The 24530-nt window shown below is 38.5% G+C and overlaps 2 protein-coding genes and 1 long non-coding RNA gene across 3 annotated transcripts in view; 2 read left to right on the top strand and 1 right to left on the bottom strand.

The window, feature by feature from the left end:
- The first annotated feature begins 397 nt into the window (after positions 1-397).
- CTXN2 (cortexin 2) lies at positions 398-5855 on the top strand. Its single transcript, XM_035554036.2, has 2 exons — positions 398-652; positions 5245-5855. Exon 2 carries the CDS (start codon positions 5299-5301, stop codon positions 5545-5547), a length of 249 nt encoding a protein of 82 aa, XP_035409929.1. The 5' UTR covers positions 398-652; positions 5245-5298; the 3' UTR covers positions 5548-5855.
- A 5233-nt stretch (positions 5856-11088) lies between these two features.
- SLC12A1 (solute carrier family 12 member 1) overlaps positions 11089-24530 on the top strand; it is a 49655-nt gene continuing 36213 nt past the window's right edge. The window contains exons 1-6 of the mRNA XM_035554035.2: positions 11089-11499; positions 17171-17305; positions 17517-17592; positions 22148-22243; positions 23648-23787; positions 24202-24312. Coding sequence (XP_035409928.1) covers positions 11089-11499; positions 17171-17305; positions 17517-17592; positions 22148-22243; positions 23648-23787; positions 24202-24312 — 969 coding nt within the window. The remainder of the gene's footprint in view (positions 11500-17170; positions 17306-17516; positions 17593-22147; positions 22244-23647; positions 23788-24201; positions 24313-24530) is intronic.
- The window catches only part of LOC118251666 (uncharacterized), a 53122-nt gene continuing 40012 nt past the window's right edge, over positions 11421-24530 (bottom strand). The window contains exons 7-11 of the long non-coding RNA XR_004779900.1: positions 24134-24289; positions 22526-22715; positions 17017-17243; positions 15218-15330; positions 11421-11663 (exon numbers count right to left, since the gene is read on the bottom strand). This is a non-coding gene — a long non-coding RNA (uncharacterized LOC118251666). The remainder of the gene's footprint in view (positions 11664-15217; positions 15331-17016; positions 17244-22525; positions 22716-24133; positions 24290-24530) is intronic.

Below are 24530 nucleotides of genomic sequence, written 5' to 3'. Positions count from 1 at the left end.
AAGAGAACTCCTCTTTCCTTATCCACCGCAAACACCTGCTGTTGTAGCAAAGGGAGGCCTCTTTAATACACCATCAGCATCAGCTAAACACAGCTAATGAAAAGATGCAACGCCAGGACCGGACTCCCGCGCCAGCAGCGGCTCCCAGCCATATGTCGCCACATGTTCCCTGCTTTAATCGCGATTACCACCGGAGCAGCTGGGCGGGACGGAGCTCCCCGAGCTCCACAGGTCCCGGCGGCGGGGCCCGGCCGGGGGAGGCTCCCGGGGGGTTCCGGCCCGCTGCCGCTTACCGATGCTCCGCACGTAGCGTTTTGCGGGAACTTTCTTCGCTTCAAGCCGAGGCGGGGGGGCTGGAGAGGAGCGCGGCGATGGGAGGGGGCGGGCAGGGAGAGGGAGGAGAAGAGGGAAGCGGCTGCAGCGTGCAATTCGTAATTAGGGCGCTTTGAGCATCTCCCGGCGGGGGCGCAGCGCCGGGCGGTGAGGGGAGCTCGAGCGAGCCGCCCCGGCCGCCCCGGGCCCCGCCGCACGCCTCCCCGGGGCCGGAGCTGGAGCCGTGCGAGCCGTCGGGGCTGCGGCAGCCCGGGCTCCCCAGAGCCGCCGGGAGCTCCGCGATCCGCCACCATGGGCAGCGCGGCCGCGGAGGAGCCGGGTCGGTAGCGCGGGGTCGCCGGGCCGGGGGGCGCGGCGGGGGCTGACCTTGGGGCCCGGCCCGACCCGGAACCCCCTGCCGCCGAGAGGCAGCCCCCGGGGCTCGGGGGCCTGCCCCCAGGGAGCGGGGCCGAGGAGAGCAGGGGCTAAGCTGGTGGAGGCGACGGGTTGGCGGATGCTCGGTGGGTGGCGGTGGCGTAGCCTGCATGCCCCAGGAAACAGGTGTCCTCTTCCACGCCTGTAAACGGAGGGTGATGCTAGCGAGCCTTTGGTTTTCCTGCCTGTTACCCACGTACGTGATTTCCCAGTACAGGGCACGGCACGGGATCTGTCCTTCCGTACAGACTCCAGGCTTGCGTACTTCCTAGGGGTAAAATCTCTTTGCTGCAATTTATCTCTTGCCTGAAGGCTAGAACTGTCACTGCCCGGCTGCTGCTTCATTGCAGGGGAATGCAGTTTACAAGGGCATCTACGCCCTGGCCTTCCTACCTTACACCTACCTCCCCCTATGCTGTCTTAGAAACCTCACCTGAGCAGACAGTTTTCTCCCCAGCAACTTAGGGAAGACAGGCATGCAGCATGGACACGAGCATCACAGGTTGGCTGTGTGGTCACGTAGATCTTTTTGCCTTTGCATTTCTGGCCATGTGTTGTTAATTCATCTCAGACCCTTTGGAGAATTCCAAATTCATTCTGGTTTCTATTTCATTATTTTTTCTCCATTATTAATCTTTTTACCCTAACAACTCCTGTGCCCAATTGCTGTAATAGCATTCCTGAAATTCATTTTCCTTGACCAAATAGTTGAGTGCAAATACAGTGCCTCTGAAACTCCCAGAGGATGCTTGTTGATGTCCCTAACTGTATGAACATCTTTTCAAGTCAGGTTTGCTGTCACTCAGAAACAGAAACCTGGAACTGAAGCTAGTTGAAGAGCCTTCAGAATGACCAGATTCATGAATCAGCAGCTGGGCTTGCAGCACATCCAAGGGGAGAACAGATGGCAACTGATTTAGTCCATTTTGTTACACACTGTAGTTTATGAAGTGAGTTTTCAGGGACCTGAGGCTTAAACATGCCAAGGGGATGAATGTTTCCAGTTTGAGCAGCTATTTAAGGTACCCATTTCCAGTACTGAGCCATTTAAAAATAAATAAATAAATTGCTGGGGGTTCTAAACGGGAGTGGCTGAAACCTGAAGTCTAAGGAAGATTCTTTAGGAAGTCTGTATTTAACACTTGCTAGCTACTTTCTCAGGAAAGTCCAAATTATTTAATCTTCTCAGTACCTCTGAAAACACAAGGGCGAGAGCTAGGTCTGAAAAAAGTGACACTTGAGCCAACAAAGAGCTTGGGCTGGGATCTTCAAACCACACCAAACGTTGGCAGAGTTGGACTGGTGACGCTACTGGAATATCAAGAGTTTCAACGGCTTTCTTCCAGCTAACTTTCAATGCTTAATACTTGTGGTACTCCCTTTCATCCTCTGCGGGTGCAGCCAGCATCCCCAGCTCATAACTCTATTCTCCTTACCTCAGTGGTCTATGTCCTGAGATGTTTTTCCTCATTGCTATTTTCTCTTGGACTCTAGCTGTTTTTTCTGGTCTCACAAGGGTTTCCAATGACCTTTTATTTCACAGCAGGATGTTAAGGAGCCTTTCTTTATGGCAGTGTTTTTATATGGGCAATGAATCAAAGGATAAGTAGAGTCCTGACCTATTAAAAAAGTCAAGAGACATCAGTCTAAGGCCAGCCCCTACAAAATGACTCTGCAGATTCTAACTGACTTAATGCCTGTCCCCATCACATTGCCCTAGAGGTTTATCTTCAAGAATTTTTGCATGTAGGCCATGTTAGTTAGTATTCAGAGTCTTCTGACTCACAACCTGACACACAGCAACTGAAAGGACATCTGACTAACTGGGAGAGGACATCTAACCTGTATATGCAGCACTAAAATCTAAAAACAATACAAGTGCACTCAAGGTCAATTTTGGTACCACAGTTTCAGGGATATGCAATTAGAGCAAAATGTTCTGTGAACTTTAAGGCTTCAATTACAGTTTCTGAAATTCAGAACAGGGCAGAGAAGAGCATAAAGCTGTGTATTAGTTTCCCAGAACCAATTTCCACACAGGAGTAATGCCCACTGGTTTCTCATACAGCTGTTTCAGCCAAACTCTTGCCAAATAAGACAGATACCCATTTCTTAACACTCCATGTTTCAGTGTCAGCTAAGCTTTGCACAGAGATCTGTCCCATAATCTCCACTGACAAGCACATAATGTGCAAACAAATCCCACTAATTCCAGTGTGTATCCTGCAAAATTAGTGAGACTTGGAATATGGCTCTGTGTTAAAGATGTATATATTTCCCTGGACTTGGCTCCAATGTAAGGTTCTCCAAGGCAATTCTATATCTAAGATTTTTTCTATACATCTTCGAAGATAGCAATGTTTTGGTGACTGTTGGTGGTGGTGGGTTTTTTGTATTGTGACACCAATTTGTGATACTGAACTTAGTTGTGATTTTTTTTCTACACAAGGTCAGACCTATAGAAAAAGTGGAAGGGTGCACAATGAAAACCTGTGCCGCAGGTGGCTTCATCTGTGACATATTTTCAGAAAATATTAATTATTGCTGACATTACTTTTCCCATAGGCTAGATCCAGATCTTTTCCCCAACTTACCAGGAATTAAAACAGTATGACCCAAAGAGAAGAATATCATTCAAAACAAGGAAGGATCTCATACAAAGCTCTATAGAATAAACGGATCATTGGTTATTGTGCTCTAGCAAGTGTGTAAAGAATGTAATAGAAAACCATACTGTTTAGTACATACCAGGTTGGAGGTTAGTGCAAAAACAAAAACAAAAAGTAAGACTTGTACCTTGCCTTTTTAATCTTTGTTTTAAAATTTTAATTCTTTAGGACAATATTCAAAAATCCCACAGATTTTTAACATGAGAAAGGAGACAGAGACAAGATAAAAGTTCTGTCTGTTTCTTTCTTCTCAGGAATACCAATTCTTATTTTTACTTTTGTTGTTATTAATTCTAGACTGACTCAGGATATGGCTATAGTTCAGTTTCAGTCACGACTGCACTACCACACAGAGATACTGGAGCTCTCTTTGAACTGGCTAGGGCAGGTACCTGTATCAGTGTAGTCATGGCAGCACAGAGCTCTGAGTGGCCTAATTACTCTGCCAAGAAATAAATGGATACCTGGAATTCCCTGGGGGGAGAGGTGGTTGAATTGTTAACAAAAAGAGTTTTCCCCTGAGGCGAGTTAGTTAAATAGGTGTTAACAACAGAGCCAAAAAAACCCAAGCTCCAACCTTAGAATAAAAATGCCTTTGTCCTTTGCCTTGTACTTCTGATGTCCCAGTCTTTCCAATCCTCCTGCTGCCTACAGAGACATAAAAGAGTTTCAGTATCTGACAGAAAATCTAAAATAAAGCAAACCAACTCCCACCCCCAACTAAAATCTATACATAAGAGCTTACAAATACAACGATGAAAGTCTCTCCTGGCTGGAAATACACAAAACTCTCCTGGTGGTGATGGCGGGGTGGAGCCGCTCAGTGGAGCAGATGGAGCATGCCACCTCTGTAGGACAAACACCAGGGTCAGTCCCCTGACATCCACAAGGAGCATGTTCAGACCTGGTACTTGGAATGCCTGTAAAAATATGTATTTAATGGGGAAGTCCAAGGAGAAGAAACAAATGAGAGTAAGACTTAGAGGAAGGGAATTTGGTTGTGTTGTTTCTTCTCCCACTGATCTTTCCTCATATGCAAGAGTATATAGTGATTTCTATTTTTTTCTTTTAAGTGGAGACATATATACCATGTGCCCTTGGGAGCTGGCACATGGCTGTAACATCACCACAGTGGCTCAATCCACCAATTCAAATGCATCTTTCAACACTGTGTTTCTGGGCACACTTGGATTTTACATACTGAATGGCACCCACTGCATGGACATGTATAGAGAAAGGTGAAGGGGCAATTTTACCAATGTGCTTACTTCCAATTCTTGCGAAGTTCAAAATGAACACAGTATTTTTCTGAATATGGAGCCCAAGACTTCACTAAAATTGCATGCACCATTTTATTTCACAAATTGTATCTATTTATTTAGATTTCTAAACTAAATTACATGAGCAAAATCCATAGTATTTGGCTGAAACTCCCCTTGAGATCAGTATGAGTTTAACTAGTTTAAGGACTGAGGTAAAGCCATTTCAGAAAGCATACTTGTTTATCCAGGTGGAGACCTTGTGAGTATTGCCTAATCAAAACCTGTAGGCTTATGCCCAGTCTGACAAAATGCTGTTTAAAACAGCCATGTGCCAAGATTACTGTTTTGAGGAGACAGAAAGCCAGAAAATTGAGTTTGCTGCCAGTAAGTGGATGGTGTGTAGGGGCTAAAAGTTGCAATGTTATTACATTAACTTAAATGTGAAAAAAACAACAGGACGCTACGAAAATCCAAGCTGTTTTTCATTTCCAACTGTTCGTATGCTACAGCTCAGACATACACAACTCATTTAGACCTAACCAAACTGATTCCACTTTTCTATGCAGGCAAAGAAGCAATAGAGGTGAAAATCCCACAGAATCACCAGGGTGTGATGGCCAATGATGAGCAGTAATTACTGCAGCAACACTTCAACCAGCATGAGTGTCAACGAAATGTCTGCCTTCCCTCTGACTTTAGAGCAAAAAACTGGTTTTGCTTTTGTGGGAATTTTGTGTGTTTTCTTGGGACTCCTAATTATCAGATGCTTCAAAATCTTGCTGGACCCCTACAGTAGTATGCCTTCTTCTACGTGGGAAGATGAAGTTGAGGGGTTGGATAAAGGGACATTTGAATACGCTCTTGCATGAAAACTCATAGAATATCCTGCCTTAAATTTGATGATGATTTCATTTTGGAAACCAACTGTTAGTACATTTGTTATACATACATACATTTTGAAGGTATGTTGGTAGCATCCATTTTTGTTAAATAAATATTTGTTGCAAACTCAAAAGACACTTCACATTGCTTTTCTATGAGGAACAGTGGAATGGTGAATAAGAAATGGTTAACAGCAAAGAAATACTACAATAAACAATTCACTATAAAGTTAACACGGCAAAAAAAGGTTGGTTCACACACTATCATATTATAAGGAACTAATGGGAAAGCTAACAATTAATAATATAATCATAATTAATAACATCAATTGCTAGCTCAGTTCTTGCCTTTCAGGAAGAGGAGGTGCTGTACTAATGACTGTTTATAAGGAAACTGTACGTTGTTTCTCCTGTGTGAAACATCTATGTGGTCCTCTGCAAACAATGCATACTTCTATTTCTTACTGCTCATCTGAGAATGTGTCTTTTTGATAGATTAGGTCTCCCTTCTGCTCTACAGCTACAGAAAGCTAAACAGAACTAGTGGAAGGGAAACAAACATTGCTGAGGATATTTTAGATTCTAAAAACATTCAGCAATACAAAATATATTAATTACCTGCTCAAAAGTCCATCACAAACCAAGAACACCACAGTCCCACTCTACCTGTGCCTCCCATGCAGTTAAAATCTTAAGGTGAAAGAGAATAAGTAAACATTACATAACCAACCTGACAATCTAACTGAACTGGTCACGCCATGTCAATTTTTACTCCCCCTGGTTACAGAGGATGATTGAGTTTAAACTGGAACTTCACCTGTTGCACTGTTAGCTGCAACCTGTTCTGTCTGGTTAACAGCTCCCAGCAGTAATTACACCAGCTTGTCAAGGCCAAAGCAGAGACACTCACACATACTCGTTTGTGCCCAACCCCCAGGAGGCAGAGGGGTCCATGAGCTGGCTGGAAGCCTTTGTACTCTCCAGCTCATCTCCACAGCTGTTTCTTCTGTGCTCCTACATCTGTGCAGTGTATGATCTCGACTGTCAAACTGAGGAACTGATCATAGGAGATCTTACCAAGACAGAAGAACTGGCAGTGAAAGCAGAGACTACAACCACAAGGTCACCCTCACACACAGCTGTTTAGCAAGTGTGGCAGTACTTGACAGAAATTCAATTCAGTTTTTAAGAAAGCTGGCATCAGAATTTTAAGCACTGTCACTTTTGCTAAACAGCTCTGTTTGCAACAAGCAGCAAAGACAAAAAGATCAGTTACAATGGTTGGTTTCTTTTGCATGTGTTTGGAAAAATACTTATTAACCCTTTTGCTGTATTTAGCAGACAGACACAGCCAGTGGAACACTGGACCTCAAATGCCATTTGGAACACGGAACACTGGATTGTACAGGGAAGGACATGATCTTCCATCTGAAGAATGAGAGCTGCAGCTAACACTCATCTATACTGGTTCATCTAAATAGAATAAACAATTATGTGAATATAAGAACTTTTAAACTGCTTCAGACTCTGTGTAAGAAAAATTGTCAGATCCACACAGACTCAGCATGTTGCATTTATCCCAGTTAATTTAACCACAAAATCAAAGGCAGACATCCATATACTGAGCCACATAATAGGATCATCCACTGCAGAGACCTGACACCGCCATTCTTTTTATGTACACCTAATCAGCACATCTGAGCCCTGTACTGTCAGGTTAGATTGCTGAAGGTACTTAAGTTATCTGGGATAAATATAGTTCAGTTATCTCTAAACTACTATGGCAAGCACAGAAAACATACCTCAAGAACCTCACTACTTCTTTTGGTTTTGACCCAATCTATTCCTGGAAGCAATTATCAAATTCCCTTATGATTAAAAAGCATCATAATTTCCTCCTGCCCTTCTCTGCACCCCCAAAAGACAACAGAGTCGATCTTCCCAGAATGAATGCACAAAACCTAGTTCTTCAAAGGTTTTCCTTAAATTTACAGAGTAAAACTTTGAACAGGGTTTACAGCAAATGGTTCAAAAACATGTGGGACTAGGAGACCCACCAATGGGTCTCAAATAGTACCCAAGTGATCCCACTGGCTTCACTGGAATCTCTTCTTCATAAATGCAATCTGTGCATTTTATAAACTCTTGTTATCTCCACTACTACATATGCAGAACTGAAAAATAGGGAGATTATGATCTGTGCAGAGAATCAGACATAGCTGGGAGGGAAATGGAGATAACAAAAGTATTTTTGGGCCTCCTTGGAAATTTTGCAATACCATAAACCCTGTAATTGTAATGGATAGCTACATTTGCTGGTTAATAGTTAACAAGCTAGAATGCTTCTCTAAATCACCATCCAGAAATGTTTTGAAAGTGAGGGATTGGACAGTTTATTCAATATATTAAGCAGGAGAAAAATCTGGCCAATAAGGCAGAGTCTGTAATGCCTCAAAGAGAGAGGCACACTATATGCATGAATAAAAGAGGCAGACTGTCCTTCTCTAAAAACACATGACTGAGTGGTAAATTATCTTGAATAAGGTAAACTTGATAATTTATGTGTAATGATAGAATGCTAAATGCAAAATTAATGGCAAATAACAGTTGAGAGGCTCCTGGAAATACACTGTGAAAAAAACAAGTACTGTTTTCAAGAACAGCAGAAAGGTAAGAGACTTTTCTTTTCCTAGCTAAACAATACTATTATGGAAATAGGACACTGAAATTACAGAATTATTTTAGTTGGTAGCAAACTGTCATCAAATTCAGGATTTCATTCAGTCATGGAGACAGAAATAAACCTAATTTCACTGACCTTAGTGACAAAAGATTTGTTTTTGCTCCTTCATGCCTGAAGATGAAACACTTCCTTACAATTTTAAAAAGCTGAAGGAAGCAGAATACTATGACGAGAAATGTATAATAATAATAATAATACAGATCATCCAAAAACAGCAGAAGTAACAGAACTTAAATTAATGTAACGTTGCTGTGGATTTTATAAAGCATTAAACAGGAAAACCAACATAAATATGAAGGGGTTATAAAGTGGTATCATTTATCAGGTTACAGCAGAATATCATCTATAGCTGATGGAAGAAGGGAGGAAATATGCTTTAGCTATATCTCATACTGAAGCTGGAGGACATCTGATTATCAGCTCTTCAAATTATAGTTTTGATATGTGTTTTTTAGACAAAATGTACCTTGCCAAGGTTTAAATATTGATGCAGTATTTTATCTTTCAGTGCTAGTGCCAAATGTATTTTACAAAATCATAGATTGGAAGAAATCTCTTGAGGTCATCTAGTCCAACATCTTGCTGAAAACACAAAATTTAAAGAAAATTATTCTAATAGGCTTATTTACCCTGATTTTCAGTTCACATATTCCTTTACACAGATATATTTTGCTTCTAAAACTTTCTGCTATTATGTACACTTGCAAATTTTCAATGTCTAAGCATGGTTTTAGTCAGTTTTAGTCGGTTTCAACAGACCTGGACTCCTATTGAATTATACAGGTCTGTAAAGTTACACTTCTGTATTTCCTCAGAATTTTACAAGACATATGCATTGCCATTGTTTCCTATATCATTTCAATATCTCAAAATGCATGGCCATTCCAGGGACATGTAGGCCATCCCACAAGTTGCTGCAAAGGTACTTAACCCACCAAAGGCCTATATTTAAGCCCTATATTTAAGTACCCCTTTCGTTCCTGGGGTTTTTGTTTCCTTGTTTGTTTTTTGAGGGGTCTGTGTGGAAGAGTGGAGGTGGGCAGCAGATAGTACAGCTATCATATGTTATGGGCTGCCATTCAGAGTGACCTAGATGAGCTAGACAAACAGGCTAACAGGAATTTCATGACATTCAACAAGGACAAATGTGAATCCTGCACCTGGGACAGACTAACCTCCTGCAACATACAGGATGGGGCCTCACTGGCAGGCAGCAGCTCTCCTGGAAGGGACCTGGTGAGCCATACGCTACAGAGGAGTCAGCAACATGCTCCGAGAGCAATGAAAGCAGTGTCCTGTGCAATATTAACAGGACCATAACTAGTAGACCAAAGTGATCATTACCCTCTGTTCAGCACCCATCAGATTGCACCTGGAACCCAGTTTTTAGAAAAAACTGTCTACTTGTCCCCCTATCCATGTATGACATATCTTGGTAAACTTGTATGTGTCTGATGGAGGCCACCGAGACGGTCAGCAGCAGGCACAGAAGGAAACTGGGCTTGTTTAGCTAGAATAAAAGGTATTAGAGGAACCTAAGCAGCCCTCCAATACCTATGAGGAGGTTACTGACAAGGCAGACCCAGGCTCTTTACTGAGGTGAGAGATGATGGCCATAAAGCAACACACAGATGGTTCTAACTGGGTATACATGAAAAAAAAAATCACTGCAAGGACAATTAAATATTAGAATACCTGCCATGGCAGGTTGTGGAATCTGTCCTTGGAGGACAGAACAGAGACCTGACTGATGGAAGTCCTAAGCAACCTGATTTATATTCAGTGTTCAATCTGCTTTGAGCAGGAGGTTGGACTAGATAAGCTCCTAAGCTCCCATCCAACATGCATGATTGTATGACTTGCTACAGCTTTGTTCACGTTGTCTTAAAGGGTGATTCAAGAGTAAAGTCTAAAACAGTGTAAAATTCTAGGAAGCTTTCAATGCCCATGACTACTGATAATATTTCTCAATAATTAATACTTCACCATAGACTTTTATTTCATCCATTTAGTTTAGAAAACCCAATGTTATTTTTGGATATGTTCCTGTTGTTGATTTATTCCTTTATAAGACATTAATTTTATTTACATAAAACAGTAATGTTTTGCTATACATTAATTGCCTGCTCATAAACTGTCACCATCCTAGAACTATTGAAAATTTGAAGTCTAACTTTTGTAATTAATTTCAAAACATATATTTGATTCAAGCTTTTCAGGACAATTTACTTCTAGGCTATGGTAGAAATATACAAGATATCATAACACTTAAGTGGAACATAAAAAGTAAATGTACTTCATGGAGTCCTGTGCATCCCTCATATTACCCACACTTTCACTGGCTTCATTTAAATGTAGAGTTATTAAGAGAAGTTGTAGGTACTTAAAACCTGATCCATAGCCCATTTTATTTAGATAGAAAAATCCTCACAAACTCAGTCTTTCACTTAACTACTTGTTATTCAACAAGTCATAGGATGACAGTCTCACAGATATTTGGCAGGGCAGGGAGTGGGCAGCTTATGTCGGAAAATTTACCTAACTGTGCAAGTTAACATTTATTATTATTTCTTTTTTATTATTATTATTTTATGGCAGAGCCATAGAGGACAAATTTAGGAAGACTGCTTAGAGAGTTCAAGAAAAATTTCTCAGAACTTCATTACTTTAAGAGCAAAGACTTCATATGCAACAGCACTAGAACCTTTGCTGTAGCTAGAGTAGCACTAGCTGCAGCCCCAGAAGACCAAAAGGATCAGTGAACTAAGACTGTATTATCCCTGAAGATGTCAATGAATAATTCTCCAAATGTATTCTTGGATCCAAATGCTAATCGGTTTCAAGTTAACATAATTAATGAAAGTCATGACAACAACGAAGCATCCCAAGAGGATGTGGGCTCTGACCCACCACATTATGAAGAAACATCTTTTACCGACGAAGCACACAACAGACTGAGAATCAGTTACAGACCGGGAAAAAGAGAATTATATGACAACTTCCTTCAAAGTGGGGAAAAAACAGAAGCTAGTTTACATCCCTATGATACTCACAATAAAATGTATTATCTACAAACTTTTGGCCATAACACAATGGATCCAGTTCCTAAAATTGATTACTATAGAAACACTGGCAGTGTCAGTGGGAATAAGCTCAACAGACCAAGCTTATTAGAAATTCATGAACAACTAGCAAAGGTAAGTGGAAAGGAAAGATACAATTTTTCTCTGTTCAGGCTGTTAATTCTGTTTATTAATATGAGAAAGTCCTTAAATTCATGGACCTTGCCCAAGAGAGAAAGTACAACTAATCACTTACCATATTTCCTTCAGTAGCTATAGTATGTTTTCTGCCCTGTATCCTGCTCAAAGCAAAGATTTTTATTAAAAGCTGATAGTAATGTACTTGATTATCAGAACATCATAGCTTAATCTTACCTAGAAGTATAAAACTACTGAATTTCTTCTGTTTCACTTAGGAGTTAGGATGGTAGATGATGAATATCAACTCATAATTTAACCAAATTACACAATACACATTTATTCCAAATTTGAATTTAACATCAATGCAAAACTAAGTTTCACAGATTCCTGCTGTATTCATTAAAATATATCTATATATCTATAGCTATTATAAAAAGTATTACGTGCAATAAAAGCAATTTCAAATAATCAGAAATCAAAGCACTACCTGTTTATTGCAGTAACAAACCATTCAAATAGCAAGAAAGAATCCAGAACAAGAGTGTTGGGGTTGAAAGTGTTTGCCCTGAAGAGGTACAGGAGACAACAATTTCCAGGTACTGATTCAGTGAATTAATTTAGTCCTTCATGCTCATTATACCAATGAGTTTGGAAAGAATCTGAAGAGTCTCTTGAATGACCACGTATAAAATATTTATGGAAGAATAAGTTGGCTGAATTCCTTCTAATCTGTCATGCAGAAGAGCTGTTTAGACTTTTCTCATATCCGTGTAAAATACACTTACAGAGAAAATTACTGAACAGGAAAACAACTACCTAATTTGTCTTTGAAGAATTTTCTAGGGCTCAGTTTCTTCTCTCCCCTTCTGAGTGGCTCTACAATATAGGAGTATATTACTGATACATATGCCCAATGGATTTAATGGGGAAAAAAAGAGCCTCCCCCTTAGAGGACTCTTCCTGTTTGCACTATTTCTTCCACATAGACACTATAGTAAATGAATAATGAAATACCAGAAACATGCAATTTATCGTGATAATCCTCACTTTTGTCACCCTCTGTAGCTATATACCCAAAGAAAACACATTGGTCAGGTATAATCTTCATGGTTTGCACATTTAAAACTTCCACTGCAAATAATTTGATAAGCTAACAACCTTAAGTATCAAATATCAGATTTTCACTAACTTGCGTGTTACTGCCTCAGCAAAATTCACCTATCTATAGACCTTTTAATGCTCGACTTTTGTATATGGAGGAATGATCTCCATGCAAAATAATGTGGAAAAATGCAATGAGAACTTCTGGAGGATAAGAACAACTAGATTAAGCAGTTTGAAACAATTAAACTATTAAAAAAACCTACTGCAAAACATTACTGGAATAATACAGTACTGAACTGACTTTGGTAAAGTTATAGCCTCTTTCACCTTATCCACAATAATAAGTTCTCCATAAAAAGCAAAGGAGAGACACAGGATACACCCACTTACCGAACTAAAATCAAAACCTTTTTGAGTTTCTTTTGTACACTTCTGAGGCAGGGCCGGAAAGAGAGAGATCACCTCTGTATTCAAATTCAGACTGAAAGTGTTAAGTGCAGGAAAAAAAAAAAAAAACCTCCAGAAAAAACATGCTCTCATTGCCATTGCACTGTTTTACATAATTCTGAGGTCTAAATAATTCAGACAAACATCTGATTTTTGGTCAAGATCTTGTTCAAACTCCAGTTCTCTGTAGATTCTCCTATCCTAAGAAGGATCAATAGAAAGAAATGAAATCAAGCAAAAACATAGCCATTAGGAAAATTAAGACCTGATTCTTTAGTATCTGATTAGAACATCTTCCTAGTTTGGGCCTGACTTAAATTTAAATTATAACTTTAAACTTTAAATGAAGGTCTCCACATACCTGCTTAAAATGGTTAACATAGAAAGGAGAAGTAGGTTACCTGAGTAATTATTTATATTTCCATTAATGACTGCAAAGTGGATGTAAAAAGGGGAGAATATGAATTTGGTAGCCCTACTTCTTTTCAGATGTGTAAGCTGCTACTCAAGGGACTAAACACATTTCCATGCCCCAAAGAAAATTCCTGTTATAGAAATAATTTACATTGATGGTGGTCAGAGAGATGAAAAATAGCATATTTTGGCTTTGAACATAATGCTAAATGAACATATACTAAACATTAGCATATTAAGGAATTTTCAGTTTTGACCATTTTTTTTTTCTGTTGCATATCTCATTTGGTCAAGAAGATTAATTTGTTTGTTTTAAACACAATTAGATAAATTGCTTGGGATTTGTTAAGACTTTCACTTAGTGAAGGTTAAAAAGGCATCAGCTTCCATCCCAGAATACAATGAAGGGAAAATTGCTGACTGTTAGGGAAGAGAAAAGAGCATGGTCTCGCTCAGTTGTTTACTTACTTTTTTTTTTTTTTTTTTAAAATATCCAGCTTACAGAAGGATAATCTTGTGCCTCTCAAAATATAAAAGGGAATGTCAGAGGTAATGGGATTTTTGTTATGCTGGCAACCTGCTGTGCCCTTATGTGTGTTGTGGCCCTGGTCTGGGAACCACTGCCCACAGCACTGGAAAAAACAACCCACCATTAGCATGGCTGGAGTCCACTCCTGGCTGTCCCATGGACTTACTCTGTGACTTTGGACTAATTACTTCTATCTACAGACCTTCACCATGTTTTCAAGCTAGTGCTGAACAGGATAGTTAGTTAAGATAGTTAAGATAGTAGATAGATAGAAGAAATTCAGCAGCTGCCAGGCTAAAAAGTACAGGGATATTAACATACTGTCTCAGCTTCTGAAAACAGTGCCAGAACAAGTAGATACTATCTAGAAGTACCACCCTAGCTTTTGCGTATCCAAGTGCTTTGTGGTCTTTCATACAATCCTGCCTTAAATTTCCAGACAGATTCCATAAAACCTGATTTTCTGACATTTGCTAAGAGTTGAAAAGCACCACTGAAAGATGCAATCAAATGCAATTTAGGCATTCTGAAGAATAAACAAATGCGAGAACACCAAGTAGTAGATTAGTAGAGAAGGCATTAAGATAGTATGAAAAAGCTGAGCTCCTATCGGCAGGTGAAAGCAGTATGTGCAGCTGAACCCATGTGCAGCAGGCTCTCTAGCCACCCTTAAGTTGGGGATGAAATGCCCCAGTGTGTGTGTGAGGGGGATAGACTAATATCCCAAGATACAAATCTGGAGAAGATGCTTTATTCCTTTTTCTTTAACACTAAAATCTGGATTTACCACACTATAACCCAAGGCAATCTCCTCCCTCCACAGCCTTTTTGTAACTCATATTGTTGAAGACAACTGCCTTGTCAAAGCCCATTGCCAGATTCTGATAAGAAATGACATATATTTGACTTCAAATTTCTAAACATCACGTAAGCGTTCCCACTGTGCTTTGATGCTGGCTTAGCATCAGAAGATAAATATTAATATTTAATACATTTTTAATATGCAATTTTTCAAATGTCAGAATGTAAGGCAGGCTGAAAGGAACTTCAAATATCCAGTTCCCACGCTGCTGGAGTCAAATATGTGTCATCTTTTAGCAAGATGTGTCAGGCTTTGCACTCATTAAGCCACAAAACACCAATTAAATCCCTAAAAAATAGTCTAAGGGCTATTTCACAGCTGATAGCTGGTGATAATTACTTGGGCTTAATATTTACCTTACATAAGAAATCATCTAACCTTTCTTCCTCTTGGCTATTTACCACATTTGTTTTATGAAGACTTGATGAGCTCATCATCTTTATCCCCAGGAGAGATGAAGGCTAAACTTCTGAAAAAAAGGAAAGGAATTTTTATTTTTTTTTAAAGGAGTTAAATTCTGATTTTGGTAGCTTTTTAAACCATTCTGTCACTTTTACTCCACATCTTTAATGCATGAGTAGCGCAGGTACAGCTGCTTGGTAAATAACAAATCATTGACTAGAGCACACCAATTTAAAATGCATTTATGGAAGGTTTAAGGCCATAATTTACGATAATGGCATGTGATAGCGCAAATTAATTCAAAGTACAAATGAAACAACTTGTTTCAAGTACAAACACTGAACCCTTTAATTTTTTTGCCTTTGAAGCTCTAACCACTGTACGTGCAAATAAGCAAAAAAAAAATATATATATATATATATATTCTGATAATCTTCCTTAACTCACTTTAATCATTTTCTGTATTTAGAGCAAACAGAGCCATTATTATTTTAGGGTGAGAACTGTCAAAAATATCTAAGCATTTCAGGAGCTCAAAGTCACAGGTTTTCAATAGCTTTTGTATTCCCATCACAGTTAGGCACCAACTTGAAGTTATGCCAAAATGTGTTATCCAGTCACTTATTTCAATTGTGAACACAATCCTAAATTTATTGTGTCAAAGGCATTCTAAAATTTTATATCACAGGAGCTAGAGACCCCCATCCATGAGAAGGGAGTTCAAACATTATCTTAAATATCATATACAATTAGTCTTTATGCCAGTATTGTATTCTATTTTTTGAGTCTGTGGACAAAAAAACAGAAAGAGATTTGAAGCTTAAGCAATATCTAGAAATCTCATATGTTTCACAGAATCACAGATGTTTTCCCTCCTTGACTTGTTTAGTTAATCTGGAAACATCTTCGCTCCACTCCAAACCCTAAACATCTTGATTCCTCTCCAGAATGGACACACACTCCTGACCCTCTGCCCGGCTAAGATAATGTACATAGTCCTTCCTGAGTCTCTTTGCACAGGACCCAGACAACACTTGGCAACAGTTAACCTAATTCTGACTCAGTGCAAAACCAGTCAGAACTTTGTATAAAAAAATTAAAAGAAACAAACCAGCAATGACAGCAAGTGTAAACCTCAGCACTGTGACTAGTTCCCATTCAAACCACAAGAAACATATTGTGGTGCTAAACTGTACTGAAGAGATAAAATACAGATACAAGTCTGTAACTGGATGGGAATAATCCAAAATTCTGGGCTATTTATTGTAGTTACATAACAAGTATGCCAAATCTTAATCTTATCTACTACAGTTAAGCTAGAGCTGAATAAACCACAGAAAGGGTTATTAATTTACTGCATTATTTACTGCATTTCTCCAGTATTTTTCTGACTGTTTTCAAGAATATGCCAGTGTCTCAAGAATATTTGCTGCTGGAATTATGTTTGTACATTAGCCAATGAAAAATACCAGAGTTCATCACATAACTTATTTGCCATGCAGCACTCAACTAGGTCTCTTCACCAGCAAGCAATTATCTCTCTATAATTATGATGATTCGTAAATTGTTGCAGCAGCACATAGAGGCCAATCATAAGACCCTCATTATGTTAGGTGCTCTACTAACATATCAACACAACATTTATGTTGAATACAGTTTACACTAAAAAAAAAAAGTATCAGATAACAATGTATTTACTCTGTTTAAGTGATTCTTTGATTCTTTCATTTTTTTTTGCTGCTAGCAAGCCCACCTGTTGATGCTTGGTGTCAGAAGAGTATTGCACTCTACTCTACAAACAGTAAAACTTGATCTTCTTTGGAATTCCTTCTTCCATGTCCCTCTTATACAACCAGGTGTCCTCTGCTTGATACAAAAATGTGCTTGTTTTCTGTGTGATCCTTCAGAACATAGCCGTGAGCACCGGCTCAGTGGAAAGAGTGGCTAATGGAGAAAGCACTGCTGGAGATGAGACAACAGCTAGCAAGGAAGAAGAAAACAAAACAGGACTTGTCAAGTTTGGATGGGTGAAGGGTGTGCTGGTGAGAAACTTATATACATTTCAAAAAAAAAAAAAGAGGAAAATAAAATTTAAGATTAGTTTGGAATACTAAGCTCTGTTAAGAAGAGAGGGAGATGGACTTGAGGGATGTTTGGGGTGCTTTCAAAAATCCCACAAAGCACGCTATCATGCTTCTGATTAACACTACTTTCAGTGTTACACTAACGCAGAATTGTTTGTTTAAAACCTAGGTAAGATGTATGCTCAATATCTGGGGTGTGATGCTTTTTATTCGACTTTCCTGGATTGTAGGTCAAGCAGGAATTGGTATGTATCGTATTTAATATCATTTTCAACAGTGAAAGGGATAAAGAGGATAAACTATACACAATCACAATTAATATATAATTTGACATGTGCATTTGCATGTTGCACTAAATAATGTTTTCAAATGCTTGCCAAGGTAAAATATGTTAATCCTCCAAACTATTGGAATTTTCCAGACTTCCAGCCAAATTACTGCTTAGAGGTACAGATCTGTTAACTGTGCATATGATCATCACATTTGAATATTTCTGAGCTATGGTAAAATTTGTATTTAGATCCTGTAACAGATGTAAACTTTGTGACTTGGGCCAATTTCTAATAAGCATGTAGAGAGTTAACCTTTAAGAGTTCGCACTTTGCTTATCTGTGAATTCCAAACCTTGTCATCTGCATATTAAAAACAACACTTCTTCACACTTCTCTGCAAAGATGAAAACAGAACTGGAAGGAGGTCTCATCTCATCACGATTTTAACTATAGCAAAGCACTACATACTAGAGTATGACGAAACACTAAGTTATTAAAACTCTGCTACAGCTTTCATATAAGTAAGCACACTTCATAGTGTATTGTATGTTTGCCTCGTCGCTGTGTATTTTAATTAATCCAATTCCCAAAGCCCAGTCCCTGGGATGCTGGGCCCCACTGGCTCCAGGCAGCATGTTGTTAAGTGTTCAGTGAAACCAAGGCTCACACTGCATGGACCTCTAGCAACTAGAAGCACCTCAGGAAGGTGCAACATATCAGTAGCTGTTGCGTGGTACAACTTCGTTTTTTTCGCTGCTGCTGTAGAGAAACAGAAATGTGAACTGCAACAGCAGTGTCACTGTGTTACATGTTCATAAGTAAAATGGGTCCCTAATCTTTAACTGGCACCCAGACATCACGAAAAGCACCAATTCAAAAGGTTGATGGCAAATATTTCACTTTGTATTCTCACAGAACAGAAATACTAAGTAGACATGAGCTGGAGTCCAAACTCTGACCTCTGGGCCTCCACTCTCCTCATCTTGGATAAAACTGAGCGCCCAAATTCAGACTGAATATCAATATAATTCACAGCCTTGTTAATGGCTGAAATGAAACACTGAATAGAAATATCTCCAAAATTTTGCATGGCTGAAGTCTAATTTCCAGCAAAATACAGTAACTTCACAGAAGTTTTTCTTCAGCAAGACTGAGCTTTAAAAAAACAGATACAAATGAAATGCTCATTAAGAAAAAAAATCAGCCACAAACTTACAGAAAAAAAAAAATCAAAACAAAGAAAACCCACCACCAAACAATAAATGTTCCAGAACTAAGTGGAAGAACTTTACATACTTTTGCAGTGCTCCATGCGTGGCTCTAGCGCTGTGCCTGACAAAGGGGTGCTTGCTGACTTTATGATGCATACCAAATAAGAGCGTACAGCCCAGGGCACTCATAAGTATATGCCTTGCCATGAAAATTCTGCATCTTAATATTGCCAAGACTTTGCTCTAGGGTTTCATGCAAAATTAGTTTTTAAGGGCAGTTTAGTAACTTATTGAGATCATCAAGACGTATTACTTTGTTTTGAGGTGTGAGAATAGCCATAGGCAAGTGTAATTCATTTTAGAACAACTTTCTTAGCAGCCATATGCCTAGGTTTCAATCTAAACTTTAATCGGATTTTAGCATTAATTTGCACCAAGATCAGTAACAACCTTTCTGCTTTCACATTTAATTTTACCATTTTAATTCATCGATAAGCAGACCCTCCTTTCTTAGGCTTTATTGCTTTGCTATTGCTTTTTAAAATTTCATGTCTTATGTAAGGAGGTTAGCCTTTCTTCTGAAAATGAGACATCAAATTCCATTTGAATAATTTCTCAATGTATTTTCTGAATGTCTTGTAAGCAATGAGTTTAAGTCTCTAGTCAAGTTGCCTAAAGAGAACAGTGATGGAAGCTCATCATCACGAAAGCTTGGGGATTTCACCTGGTACTGCTACTAATGTGGAAATTAAATGAGTTAAACCACCATTTGCACACCATTTATATTCCCATCATTAGAGGGCCAAAGAGAGAAAAAAGACACTATTTCCAAATCCTGCTGTCTTGGACAAAAACTCTGAGAGGATAAAAAAACAAGGTCCAGTGTTTATCAACAACCAGGATAAAAAGGACAGGCTGGTTTTGATAAGGTTCGAGGTCCAAAACCAGTCTGGCATTTCCACCTAACATTTGGAGACTCTCCAAAGTCAGTATTTGTACCTATACAGGGAGTGGTTAAACAATGGCAGGGAAAAACACCAAGTTTATGTTAACTGAAAATTTGGCCCCACATATTACAGTTATGTTACACTAGGTTATATTACAATCATGTTTTGGTTGGATTACTTGATTTACTTTATGCGCTTTTCTTCTTAAATGTTTTTTGTTGTTGTTGTTGTTTTTAAATAACATTAAGGCCTCCCCTAGCAGATATTACCCATCAAATTAGCAAAATATCTGACCCTATTTAGCATATACATATTTACAATATGACTTGTGAAATCTAATAGAAAATTCCAGAAAAATACTCCTCAGGATACATGTGTACTTGACAAATAATTTTAACACAGGTTTAAGAATAATGTGTCTGACGTTCAAGTTAAGAATTAACAGCTGATTAAAAGCCATATTCAGCCACTTCTTGGGCACAAAATTTAGAGTTCAACAAGGTCCTTCTATGCAGCATGTAATGGTAGCTAACCAAAAAGAATGGCCATTTGTATTTTTATTTTTGTTTTATGTGGACCATGTACAAAATAAGTGCATGACTTGTTATAGAAAGAGTTCAGAAATCAATAGGATAAACATTATTTATTATAGGCTCAAATCACTTTAAATATCCTATGCTACGTTATATATCATTTATATCTCTTGCATTATGTTGCTCTTAAAGGATTGTGATAACATGGTTCTAATTTAAGCAGCAAAGAACATTCATTCAGAGGCTGGATGTCTATAGCCCTCCAGTATGAACTGAAGTCAGGGCTCTGATCTGGAAGCCAGGGGGTGAAAATACAGCAGATAAATCAGTATGTTTGTAGTTCTAGTTGGATGTCAGTTGTAGAATACAAGTTTCAATTTGGAGGAGCCTTGGTCAATAAATATTGTTACAGGCAATGTATAATCTTCAGTTCCACACTGAAGGCCTCTGTACCTTACAGAAACAAGACAGCTACTGCATAAGCACTAGCAAATTCAGATACAACTAAGAACTGATTTGATGTTTTGTACCAAACTATGTTGCTGTTGTTGTTGTTTCGTTTTTTTCTCTCAAAGACAGAAATGGGAATAGAAGCAATAAAACTGAGATAAAATGTTGTATTTCATCACCTGACTTGAAACAAGGAAGTGTTCTTGAACTACAGGGCCAAACTTTTATTCATAATACCAGAAAATATAACATAAGCAATGGCCCCAATTGTAGCTCAGGAGATCCCAACAGGACACAAAGAAACTTTTTCACTGGGAGGGTAGTCTACCACTCAAACATGTAACCCAAGGAGGCTGAGAGATCTTTGTCAATGGAGATTTTCAAGGCCCAACTAGCCAAAGCCATCACAGATTTAATGTTGTTCTGGTGAAAGCTCAGCTCTGACCGGGAGGCTAAGATACACACCTTCAGAAATCACTTCCAGCCAATGTTTCTATGATTCTAAATCATATTAGGTGCCTTTTACTTACACAGTTTCTTGCACAGTTTCAAAAAGTTAACAGGAACTTGACTTTAGAGCCCACGATTGGAAACATACTCAAAAATCAGTCTTACTGAAACTGAGTTCACCTACTGATACTGATCTGATACTGATACTGATCTTCAGATGTTTGTTTACATTTAATTTTATGTTTTTGTTTTTTTTTTATATCAGCTAAAAAAGGATGCTAAGTTATCTAAGATTACCCATCACAGGTTACTTGTCAAAGTACACAGCATCTAAAAAATAACATTTCCATTTTTAAATGTTGATTTTGTGTTAAAATAAAACTACTTTTTGCAGGGAAATAAGGAGATTAGGAGAAAGTGGGGAAGCATTGCACTTGACAGCCTGGCAAGTAAGGATATAGAAGGATCGCATTCAGATCTTGTTTCTCTGCTTGATAGATTCTTTGTCATGGTGCAATGTGAAACTACACAGTCACTATCCAACTCAGCATTTAACTAACTGATGAAAGACAGAAGAATTCTTAAAAGAGCTCTGGTTAATCTCTTCTCTTGAACAGCCGGGATGTATATTAAAGGCTGATATAAGCATCCACGCCAAGAAACGCCTGCTCGTTTCATTCAGCTAATGAAGAAAATCTCTGACAATCATAAGAGAGCTTTTGGCTAGAGTACTCCTATCAAAAAGCATCATCGCTTGAAGACTGATGGGAATAGTTTACTACTGCAACATGGACTCCTTGGAAACATTCCAAGTAGTCAACAAACCATCTTTCAGTTTATTGCTCTGATTCTGGCCTGTAAATTCCATTTAAAGAGAGAATAATTTGTAGGAATAGTGGAACATAAGTAAAATATTTTATCTTCTTATTACTGACAGGTCTTGGAGTAATCATAATTCTTCTCGCCACGATGGTAACCTCAATTACTGGGTTGTCAACTTCTGCAATAGCAACTAATGGGTTTGTCCGTGGAGGTAAAATCTTTAGGGTTACTAATGCTTTCAAGCCCTGAAAGATCTTTATGTATTATTTTCATACGACGCAAACCAGCAGGACGATAAAACAAATAGTACCTCAGCAGGAACCAGAAGGTAACAACTCTAGCCAACTCTAATCACCATCTATAGCATGTTTGAATTGTCACTTTTCATAAATTCCAGATTTCAGTTCAGTCTGTGAAGTACATTTCAGATGTTCCTGCCTAATGCTGAGTGAGAAATGGCATCTGAATTTTCATGGAATTCTTCCATTTTTACCTTTCAGCAGGTCTTTAATATTCAGAGCCTTCCAGGTTGGACATCCTTTGACAAACTGAGCACGAAGCACTCTTCCTTTTTGAAGACTGATGCAGATCAGTGGTATCTTCAATTTAATACTTTCTCGTATAATTCTTTATAATACTCCTTACATTTCAGCTACTTCTTCAAAGATGAGCAAATATTTTCACTGGAAAAGTAAAGTGCATGTCAGGTATTTTAAGATACAAAGTTTTAGTACATTTCAGACCCTTTAGAAGTTGTAACTGATCTGCCTCTGAGGAAAACGGCAAGTTCTTATTACATCGTTTAAGCAGAACAGGTATTTGAATACACTTGTATATACTTTCTTTTTCAAATCTTTCAGGTCTTGGAATCATAGTTATTGCTCTGAGTGTAGTAGTAACAACATTAACAGGTATCTCCATGTCTGCCATTTGCACTAATGGAGTAGTAAGAGGAGGTAAGTGAATATCATCTCATGAAAAGTACAAAAATCTGCAGACTTGAACTAGAAAAAAGCGGGAATTGAGATAACTGTGTTATAAGAAAAATAAGAATAAATAAATATATTTGGGGTGATCTCTCTTAATAGAACAAACATTAAATTAAAACATATATAATCTTTGACATTTCCTGACAATAAATATTAAGTGAGATGGGATGAAATAATTAACTGACAAAGTAATAAGCTCCATTTATGGTGATATGCCAAAAAAAAGATTAATGACTCATTGCATCACTCTCTGGGAGCTTTAAAAATGTGTCACAGTACATGATTTTTCATGCTTCATGGATCCAAGTAAAGCAGAACCTGCTTAGAGGTGAGGTTTTCTCTGCTCTGTGTTACTGCATTATGGATCATGAAAAATTGTTTGAAGGTTTACTTTTGCATACTAGTATGTACTAAAAGGATTCTTGCAGTAGAAAGGCATTCAGAAGAGTCAGAAGTCAGAACCAGTACAAAGCACATTCCTTGGTTTTCAGTTAATATATTAATATAGGCAAATCTTTATTATGTTTGTTAGGCTTAAAGTAGAGATTCCTGTGATTTATGTGAGAAAAAATGAGCAAAATCTGAGTATTTAGTTGTGCTGAAATAACAGTAATTTCTGTCTGCAGGTGGAGCATACTATCTTATCTCAAGAAGTCTAGGTCCAGAGTTTGGTGGATCTATAGGACTTATCTTTGCTTTTGCAAATGCTGTGGCAGTTGCTATGTATGTAGTTGGATTTGCTGAAACAGTTGTAGAGCTTCTTAAGGTAAATGTAAATGTTTCATATATATTGTTAAATTGGGACCTTTTATATATACATATTTGTTTTAATGGTGACACTTTTCAGCTGTGGCTTAAGGGACAACTTTAGCAGGAAAGACGCTGGTCTTTCTAACCATGCCATGTAGTGCTTTTCCATTATTTCTACTTTATGAATATGTCATACATTTCTCAACAAGAGCCTCAAGCATCAGAAAAGGGGGTAGACACCTAATTAAACAGCCAAATAATCCCAGCTATGACGAGCCAGCTGGACCATGAAATACAAACATTTGGTCTCATAAAATGTTGAAACTGATTGAACTATGACAACTCATTCCTTTCTGTTTCACCTTGTTACCTGATCCCACCAGCTGGGCCAAGAAAGACTGGTCATAACAATATTTTTTACTCTTTCCAGGAGAGTGATACAATAATGGTAGATGAGTCCAATGACATCAGAATCATAGGTACCATAACTGTTGTATGTCTTCTTGGCATCTCTGTTGCTGGCATGGAATGGGAAGCAAAGGTAAAGTTTTAAAAGAACATACAAGCAAGCAGTATATTACCGTACTGTACAGGGTTTGTGCATGAGGGATGCTATACAACAGGTGGGATTTTCAAAAGCACTCAGCTTCAGTTTATGCTTAGCCTTTCTAAAAGCAATAACAGTTTAATCATTACATTCACTGAAAGCACTATTACTCTGTGCTCTTCCTTGAACGTTCATTTAAGAGGGAAAAGGAA

This window comes from Cygnus atratus, chromosome 11 (genome assembly GCF_013377495.2).
Source record: "Cygnus atratus isolate AKBS03 ecotype Queensland, Australia chromosome 11, CAtr_DNAZoo_HiC_assembly, whole genome shotgun sequence".
In the NCBI taxonomy this organism is placed as follows: domain Eukaryota; kingdom Metazoa; phylum Chordata; class Aves; order Anseriformes; family Anatidae; genus Cygnus; species Cygnus atratus.
The sequence above is the reverse complement of the archived record's forward strand: the minus strand, read 5'-3'. Positions and strand labels throughout refer to the sequence as shown.